The sequence below is a fragment of the Anastrepha obliqua genome, chromosome 3 (genome assembly GCF_027943255.1).
Source record: "Anastrepha obliqua isolate idAnaObli1 chromosome 3, idAnaObli1_1.0, whole genome shotgun sequence".
In the NCBI taxonomy this organism is placed as follows: domain Eukaryota; kingdom Metazoa; phylum Arthropoda; class Insecta; order Diptera; family Tephritidae; genus Anastrepha; species Anastrepha obliqua.
Genome location: NC_072894.1, coordinates 17,198,965 through 17,209,041, shown reverse-complemented (window position 1 = coordinate 17,209,041; position 10,077 = coordinate 17,198,965). Strand labels below are relative to the sequence as shown.

The following is a 10,077-nucleotide window of genomic DNA, read 5'->3' as shown; positions in this document are numbered from 1 at the left end:
ATTCAATCTTTTCCAATTTGCTGAATTTTGACGAAAAACCTCGGATTAAGCAACTGTTGAATGACGTCAACGATGATTTAGATTTGCGTGAAAGGGCCATAACTGGTAACGAATTATGGGTACCGGTATATGGTCATGTCATCAAAATCAAATCCCAATCGTCCCAATGGAATAGTCCATCAGCCAGCAGAGCCAAGCAACCCAAAAACAGCACGCATGTCTTTTGCATCATTAAAAAAGCACCTGCTCACTCATCTTTGTATGTGAGAGATTATTTTGTCATCGTATCCACCAGATTTAGCTCCCTGTTACTTTTTTATATTGCCAAGATTGAAGAGACCCATGAAAGGACGGCGTTTTGTGACGATTGAGGAGATTAAAACCGAAATGCTGAGAAAGCTCAAGGACATAGCAAAAACTGCATATCAGAACTGCTTCGAGGATTGGAAAAAACGTTGGCACAACTGTATTATATCTGAGTGGACTGACTTGAAGTAGATAAAATAGAAATTGATGAATAAATAAATACTTTTTTTATTTATTTTTTTGAAACACCTCGTACTTATACGAATTTCATGAGCAATAAGAAGCGGTTGACACAACCGTAAGTAGTCAGCGTTCGATCTTTTCTATAGCCCTTGAACAAAAATCCCGTTCCCCATCCTTTTTTGTTTGTCCTTCTCATATTTACCTTCACAATGGACGAAATTTGGATTTCGCGCACAAGCGAGTGCTCGCATGGGCAACATAGCACCATAACCATAACCTAGCTTTGGATAAAAAAGTTATAATTGAATAAAATGATACTTGCCTTTAGCTTCCTTATACAAGGTGGGCCATATAGCGTTTGCTTTTTGAACCACCTATTTTTTTGAGAATGGTAACACAAATGGCATGTCAAATGTGTTCATAATTTACTAAAAGGTTTGACATTTACGAAATGGGACGCTATACGCTTGATCAAAATTGGGAAATATTGAAAACCTATTTCCAAAGTGGTGAGTCTTCTTCTTCTTTTCTGATTTTCACATCGGTGGCTACGTCAATAAGCAAAATTGTCGGATTTAGGGCTCAGAAAACCCACACGTTACTGTAGAGAAGCAAATGCATCCACAACGGGTCACTGTTTGGTGCGGTTTTTGGTCTGGCGGCATCATTTTTTTTGAAAATGAGCGAGGAGCCGCGGTTATAGTAAATGGCGAGCATTACCGTGACAACCTCAACGAGTTTTTGTTTCCACAAATTGTAGAGGATGACATGGACGACATTTGGTTTCAACAGGACGGTGCAACTTGTCACACTGGCAAAGTTACACTCGAACTTTTGGCTACCGTTTTTGAAAACCGAATAATCAGCCGAAATTCCGTTATCAATTGGCCACCTCGGAGCTGCGATTTAAGCCCATTGGACTATTTTTTGTGTGGCGCCGTTAAGGACAAATTCTATGCAAGCCATCCAGAGACGATTGATGCTTTAAAACACGAAATCGAAGTTGCCATTCATGAAATTGGAGCCTAAACAATCGAAAATGTGCTTAAAAATTGGGTTGATCGAATGGCCTACTGTAAAGCCAGTCGTGGCAGTCATTTGAACGATATTATTTTTCATTCATAAATGACAATGTTCAATCTTCAAAAGCTTGCAAAAATATTGATTAGTTTTTTTTATAGTCGATTCAAAAAGCAAATTTTACATGACCCGCCCTACACAATTAATTTGCGAAAGATATTAAAATGTCATGTTTTAATTTTATTTTATTTTTAAAATTTCAATTTTGTTCTCAAATTGCACAAGTAGAAGTTGTAAATTTCACAGATATATATTTAAATGCACACATATTACCAGAAACGGTATTTATTTATGTAAAAGTTTTGTTTGTATAAAAAACCTTACAAGGTCTACCATGTCATAATCGCTTTCCGTCCCATAACCAATCAGCTTCTCTGTTACCTGAAAGCCAGTATTTCTGTGAACTGAAAATTGAAAAGTTATCGTTAAAACCACACAAAAAAGCAGGAAACAAATATAAAATACATACAAACTAGTTACTTTGTTCGGATGGTGCCAACTCTGCTTGCCAAATGTGATTCGCGGTAAAAAATGTTTATTGTGAAAGCCGAAAATTTCCAGCAACAGCCGCGTTAGCGAAGCACATATTTCCAATAGTGCCTGGGCTTACATCCAGCATGCCTAGCAGCTTACCATAGCTTATCAAATGGCGCTTTGAATGTCCATTTCCAGGTTACCACTTGATATGGATTTTACGCAGTTCTACCGCCGTATAACATTTCTCAGCTATCCTAGAAATATGGAAGCAAACAATACGTGATCGTACACATATAATGATAAGGTCTATTATTCACCGTACGAAATGAGCATTAATGCTTTCTAAATGATGTATAAAATTTAAATTTTAACACAAGAACTTACTTTTCCCTTTAGCGTTGAGCGCGAAACCGACAACACCCGACACGTCGACCACATTTCCCCCACCTACACTAGAATTTGATTCTTCGGATATGGATTTGGAGTGCATCAGCGCATCATCGTCACATTCAATTACATCAGGATGTAGTGGTTTAAAGTTATTACGCCGCCATTGAGGTACGCACTGGTGTTCATCACCGACGCTGACCCCGCTGTTTGTTGTAATATGGCCTCTATTGCATTCATTGAATTGTACAGTTTCCCCATTCTGAATAGAGTAGGTTATCCTATCGAAAGCAGAATTTCTGGCATTTCGGCCCTTTCTCATGTTTGCATAGCGGCAAGTATAATAAATATTCGAACCGTTAATACCAGCAGCTTCTGCAAACAAATTGTTACGTATACGCACCGACGAATTAGCAAAGTTGGAACGAAGGGATGTGGCTCTGGTATGGATGGACAATGTACGCTCGTGAGCACCATGATTCGTGTGGAATTTGCAAAAGCAAGCAGAGAAACGTTTATTAAACTCTCGTTTGAATTTTTCCTGTAATCCAAAGGTTATTTGTATTAAATAAAGGTTACAAAAATGCACATTTCCTAAATATGTGAATGCATGGGCGTGCACGCTTATGTGAGATGCAACTTTCGATACACAAGACATACTTGTGACTAAATGTACACAAAGCGAGTGAAGAAGTAAAAATAAAAGTGAAGGGAGAAAGCAAAAATTTCCACTGCATATCAAAAGGCTGACAAAGAAAAAACGAAAGCTTGCATGTCGTTGGTAGAAAACCAGACAGCCTGAGGATAAATTGAAACGCAACCCAACAACAAATTAACTACGTCAGCAAATCCAGCTATTCAAAAATGATAATTTCAATAGGTTTCACAATGGCTTCACATCTGATAAATCTACGGACATCTCTCGACGAAGAGTAATGCCAGTTCATCAATTTGGTAAAGAAAAAAGTAATGCCTTTTGAAGATGATAAAATAGTTTTTTATTTTATATCAGCGCGCTTTTGTACAAGGGTATTACAATTTTGCTCACATAACGGTTGTACGTAGCATCATTAATATAGATATAGAGGCAGATGTATGTATATATATATATATATATGCGTATATATTCACTTCAAAGTGTTCAGAATAACGAGTGGATTCCTTTCAGTAGCGTCCGTTCGTCAGTCCATTAGCCCGTTGGCAGGATAACTCGACCAAACATTTAAATATTGCAATATAATTTGGCAACCTCATCACTTTTCGCTTAAAGTAGTTTGGTATTGAAAATGGATGAAATCGATCGACAACCACGCCCATTCTGAATTTCAGGGTGGTTTTCAAAAAATAAAAATCGTCACATCTCTGTTATAAACGAAGCGAGGGACAAATGATCAACCCAAAAAAATATTTTGTGAAGAAATTTTTAAAAACGGACGTGAAGAAAAATCACTTAATAAAAGTCCTCGCCCGAATTAGGTACACGTATTGCTCTCCACCGAAATGTCATAGATACTATTGAGGTCGGCAAAACCCACGCCCACTTTTTATAGTATATTAAGACTAAATTCCTATCCACCTCTCCTATAACTCTCATTTTCTATGAGTTTGTTTGATTCCAGCTAGCTCGAATGAAGTTCTACTAAAATGTGTGTAGCTAGAGTGTAGAGTTCGGTCCGAACCGATTGTTACAATTATCGTACAATTTCTTATACTTGGCAAAAAATGGTGGATTGTGGTAAAAATTATATTCGTTTCAGTCTTCCAACAGCAACCACCTTAGGCTAGCAGGACACAAAGTTCCGGGTATGCCAAAATACTGCAATCAGGACAGCCAGGGGATAGCGCCTGATGTCCTCCCTACAACACCTACAAAATGAGGCATAAACGCTACCACTTAAGGAGCACAACTAAGTAATCAACAAAAAGTGTCTACTAGGGTGCTACCGCATGCTTGAGACACCTGCTAGAACCCCTGTAGATACCTGCAGAACGAACCGACAACTACTGGATGGGACAGTGTTTGGACATACGGTCATTGATATTCATCGGGAGATACTTACCACCTTCCTAAACTCCCGACCCCTGAATGCCGTAATCGGAGTCTAACCACCACAACCAATGGCAAATAGAGAGCTTCAGAGATCTGCGTAACCTTGGCACAATTATGTTCTGGATACTGTAGCAGATTAAACTCTAACTTAACCAGAAGTGACCCCGACATACCCAACATATGTCCAGCATGTGAAGGTACTTCGCATCATACTAACCACCTTTGCACATCCCCCATCAATCCTACTCATCCAACACACCTTTCCCTGTGGACTCAACCTGTCGAAACAGCAAGATTCCTGGGCCTACCGTTAGATGAGCTAAACAAACAGGGTTTAGTAAACTGCTACAACAACAATAACAATACACCTTAGAATGTATACGTATAAGCGCTGTCGCGGTCGAATGGGTTGATGCGTTACTACCATTCGGTAGCGGCCGGATTCGAAATTTCGTGCAGGAAACACCAAATGATAGAAAAGGCTTTTTTCTAATAGCGGCTGTCCCTCGTGAGGTAATGTTAAACCTCTCAGTGTATTTCTGTTATGAAAATGTTTCTCATTTATCTCAATTATCTGCCAATTAGAAGCGAATGGCCGATGTATTGGCCAACTCTGGATCAGCGACTACCTCACAGGGACCAGAGCCAATAATCCGAATCAGTTCTGCAGGAATCAAGAAGTGGATCAGCTAGCGAATTTACATTGAGAACGATTGTACCGACGCTGTAGAGCTGCAAAGTGTCCGAACAGGAAACTATCGAACTTTCTTTTAAATCTTGTAAAGTAAGTAAAGACGCTCGGTTGATGGTTGATATTATTACAGGGTATTATTACACAACCCACGGGGTCAGTTTATGACTACCATTGGAATCCTTGAGGACACAATTTGCTTGTCTCTTATTGTCGGATGTTTTCTCTGTGAGTGTCCTGCTTTTGCTGAAGCAAGGCTACCAATTTTGGGTTCATATTGGGAAAGAATAAAATTCGTTCTCTCAGACTGGAAGAAATTTTCAGATTTGCAAAAAAGTTTGGAAAATTCTCACAGGACTAGCTATCTCTGTCTCTATCCCATCTCTTTCTTTCTGTTACTTTTCTACTTCCCTCCTTGACTATCAACCTTTTTATTTTCCAGTGCTTTTAATGTGTTTTAGGCGTTACTAATCTCTCCGAGCTGCTTGGCTCGCCTTTTTTGAAATTTCAAATTTCATTTTCGTAGGCGATTTAAAACTGTATGTCACTTCATTGGTGGAAAAACATTAAAATGCACACAACTAATAGCAGGAAAAGCTCAACCAAACACCCAACAAAGGATTTTAGTGCCAGTTATTATTATTCTTAGTGTAGATTTCAGTAAATTTCTTATTAAATTGCTTCGATTGTAAATACTTACATTGTAAATTCCATAAATGAAAGGATTATAACAGCTATTGCTCATCGCCAGCCAATCACAGCAAAACCATATCATGCCAATGAAGTGGTATTCATTTATTTCCGGTATAGTTACGTATAAGATATTGTAAATCTGTAGTGGCAGCCAGCAGATACCGAATACAATCACAACAACAATCAACATTTTTATGACCTGTCAAAAAGAATGCACATGGGTAGACATTTACTTGTAGTGACACATCATTAATAAACTTTGTATATGAGCGTGTAAGCTAATTAAAGATTTTGTTTCGTGACTTATTAGTATTCTGCCATTATTGTCTATCTACCGTAGCATTAAAAGCATTCGCTTAAGTAAAGCATGAGTAAACAAGCATTAGAATAATTTAATTAAACAGTGGCCAGCTCCCAGTGGCTGACCGCAAATTCGTATACATTAGGGATGTCAATGTTGTGGGAAAAATGGTGTTCCCGGAATCCGGGATATTTCTAAAATAATCTCGGAATCGCGGGATTCGGGATTTCTTAGTTTATTTTATGTGAATAAAAATTCAAAAATTCAAAGTATTTTAGGGGTTAAGGGTAGTCAGAATTTTCAAAACAGTGGAATTTTTTGTGTTTGCTTTTTCTTAAAGTATAATATCTGAGAAACATTGTGTGAAAATTTGAAGAGAATCCGACAAATACTTTTCGAGTTATTCAATAATGAACAAAGGGCGCTCGGGCGCTCCGGAATCGATTGCAAAACTTTACATGCGCTTTTCTCAAAACTATGTTTTTTGAACTGGTGATCATTGTAACTTAAAAGCCGCTTGAAAGATATCAATAAAATTTATACAGCTTTTGAAAAACATAAAAAACTTGTGCCTGATTGAAGAATTTTGTTTTTAATTTCAATTTTTTTTCAACAATTCATTGTCGGTTTTTTCTCGAAAATCTGAAAAACATTTCCTGAGACGGCCATATTGCTAATTTCGAAAACAAAAGTTGCGATCAGGCACAAGATTATCTATTAATAAAACTAATTTCCTTATCCAATTGATTTTAGATGAATCTCCGAGGACTTGTGATGATCACCGCAAGGGACTTTTGGAGAAACGGGTTCCACACAAACAGCAATAACTTTTACAATTATTAATTTTTATTTTTTTTTTTATGCTATGTTTTCATTTTTGTAAAATAACGAAATTGGCTAGCAAAAAAACTTAATGGAAATCATAATTTCTTCGGGCCTTTGACTACACCTTACCTCTTAAACCTACAATAAAATAAATTACAAATTTTAAATAATCAGGTTTTAAAATCAAAATTTTCTATGGCGGAGACATCTTCAAGTATGATAATATTTTTATACCAGCGCACTTGTGCCGTAAGGTATTATTATTTTGCTCACATAACGGTTGTATGCAACAGAATTGCGAAATTGAGATAAATGATTTTTTAAGCTTGTATTTTGAAACAACAGAAACTTACTCAGTTCGACAGAATGAGTTGATTTACTTGCAAATATTAATGATGGAGTTTTCAATTCAACTAAATTAAATCAATATTTTATAAGTAAATTCAAATAAGTTTTTTGGAAAATAAAAAGCTTTATTGGAATAAAATTTCTTAATTTAATTTAACAAATTTTTACTACTTTTAATTCGATATTTCAAATTTTTCAAAACACTGCTACCGAGATTGGCAGCCCTAATGCGCTTGTAGCTAATTGTGCACGACACTGTTTAATTAAGCATTAAGCGCCATCTATCACAAACAAAGCATAAGCCAACCAACTCATTCAAATATATACTCGTATATTAGGGTGGATCAAATTGTTCAAATGAGAATTTTTTGACGGTTCGTATGGTATTTTCGGTTGCAATGGATAGATAGAAGAAACTATGGGTGGGAAATGAATTTGAAGTCTGCGTATTTTCAAATTAAACTTTTCACAAAATTTACAATTTTTCATTTTAGGTCAGTTTTACAGTGGGTTTCGCTGTTTTTTTTTTTTATTCTATGATTAAATTTTTGCCTACTTTCAATGCAAAGTAACTGGGATATACGTTCTTGAGTTGCCGGCAAAACTCCAGTCCGATTTTTATCTACAACTCGTCGTAGTTAATGATTGAACCTTTTACCGTTGTCACAGTGGGCACTTCACAAAGGCAGCCATTTAACCTAAGCTAACCTATTAATTGCATCAATTTTTTCCCTTCTCCACACAATTCAAATATTCTAATAAATGTTCCTATGGAATATTTCGTGTTTGTGGCTTAGCTAAATATTTATTCAAATTGACCAATGGCCGCAATTGTTCCTTACAACGAGAGTAAAAAATGTGCATACAAAAATTTTCTATTAATTTACTATTAACTATTGATAACTTAGAAAAGCGTGTTACTTCAAAATATCCCGCTTACTGGATAAATAAATATCACTGAAATCACGCGATGCACCCAAACCAACAAAATCTGTTTGGCGGCTGTGATTTCGATGTGTATTTTGTGTGATTAAATGCTTACTTCTGTAGAGGTAAACCTGCTTGCTGATTTTTTAAACCAAATTTTGTAAGCGATGAACCTGGTTCACACTGAGTCTATCCTGTGGATGCTACCTCGTCTCTTAACTTTGATTATTTGAAACTGTCATTGGAAGGTGTCGAGAAGCGTATTTTAGCCTTAAAACCCTCCACCAAAAAATGGATGGCGATGGTCTTGCTTTGCGTCTCAAGTTAATCGTTAACCTCTGGTAACCTCAAGTTAATAAATTGTGGTGCCTCTGGTGGATGACTGGGAAATGACAGTCCAGACTTCCAATTTTTAAAAGTGGTAAAAAAATAGAATGTCCATAATTACACACTAGTCTCGAAGCTCTCGTCAGTATTTAAATTATTTGAAAATATTGTATTTTGCAACTAAATGTATCATATCACCATACCAGCATGGTTTTGTAGCAGGTGGGCCTACAATTTCCAATTTGGCCATTTTCACTGAATACTGTTTTGCGGCAGGGCATCAAATCGACTGTATCTATGTATATTGATTTTTCAAAAGCGTTCTATAAAGCATCGCATACAATTTTAATGAATACACTTCTTTTCTGGGCTTTCATTTTTTCTAGATTGGCTGCGATCTTACTTATGTATGTAATAGAAATTGTGTAGTTTCTTTTGATGATGCCTCGTCTGCTCCTTTTTCTGCGTTCTCTCGTGCACCTTAAGAAAGTATATTGCTTTTTTTTGCTTTTATCCTTTTTTTTTTTTTGGAAGACCATTTTTTGAAGGCTGTCAACCTTTTGAATAAACCTTGTATGACCAAAGAAAAATTTTTGTTTTTTAACAATAGATGAAAAAATTAAATACTTCAAACAAAAATAACAAATAAACAAATTTGTTTCCATTTTACACGTTTTTAAAGAAACACACAAAAAACACCATTTCAGACGAGGCGAGGGCCTTAAGTTGCTATTTGCTGCATTTGTTCGATCCACATTGGAATATGGCGCATTTCAAGAAGCTGCATTGAAGAGTTTATCACCAGAATTACCTATTCATCTATCAATCTATTGACAGAATTGAAGAAGTTCAAAATGTTTTTAAGTATGCCTTAAGTATGCCCGCTCTTCCCTTAACTTTTTTCATCCTGTTCCATCACATAAATTCCGTTTAATTAATGAATTAGAAATCTCAAACAGCTTGAAGCTAGAAAACCGATTTTATCGCGGTCTTTTTTACTTAATATTATCAGGGGGAAATTGACTGTTCTTGTCTTCTAGAGATGATGACCTTTTCGGTCCCTACCAGGACTTTACGTAATTAATATCCGCGTAATTTGAATAGGCGGCTGCGGTAGCCGAATGGGTTGGCGCGTAACTGCCATTCGTAGAAAGTGGGTTCGAAACTCCATGCAACAACAAAATGAAGAAAAAGCTTTTTCTAATAGCAGTCGCCCCTCGGCAGGCTTAAAATTGTAGGTCTCCCTATTTGTGGAACAGCTTCAAGACGCGCATCACAGGAGATCGGCCAAACACCTAACAGAAGGGTAAGCGCCAATTAATTGATTTATTTAATTATTTCTTTGAATAAGTTCAGAACAAATTATACCTACAATGTTCCTATTGCGCGCTCTCTTCGTGAACTCAAGGAGGTCTCAAATTCTATTGAATTCGATTTTACATTATCTAAACTAAGTTTTTCTGCTCAAGTAAACTGTCTATT

The 10,077-nt window shown here is 36.6% G+C and overlaps 1 protein-coding gene across 1 annotated transcript in view; it reads right to left on the bottom strand.

Annotated features, from left to right (window-relative positions):
* Positions 1–2,219: 2,219 nt before the first annotated feature.
* The window catches only part of LOC129242387 (RYamide receptor), a 29,196-nt gene continuing 21,338 nt past the window's right edge, over positions 2,220–10,077 (bottom strand). The window contains exons 6-8 of the mRNA XM_054879004.1: positions 5,875–6,066; positions 2,431–2,974; positions 2,220–2,300 (exon numbers count right to left, since the gene is read on the bottom strand). Coding sequence (XP_054734979.1) covers positions 2,296–2,300; positions 2,431–2,974; positions 5,875–6,066 — 741 coding nt within the window. The 3' untranslated portion in view covers positions 2,220–2,295. The remainder of the gene's footprint in view (positions 2,301–2,430; positions 2,975–5,874; positions 6,067–10,077) is intronic.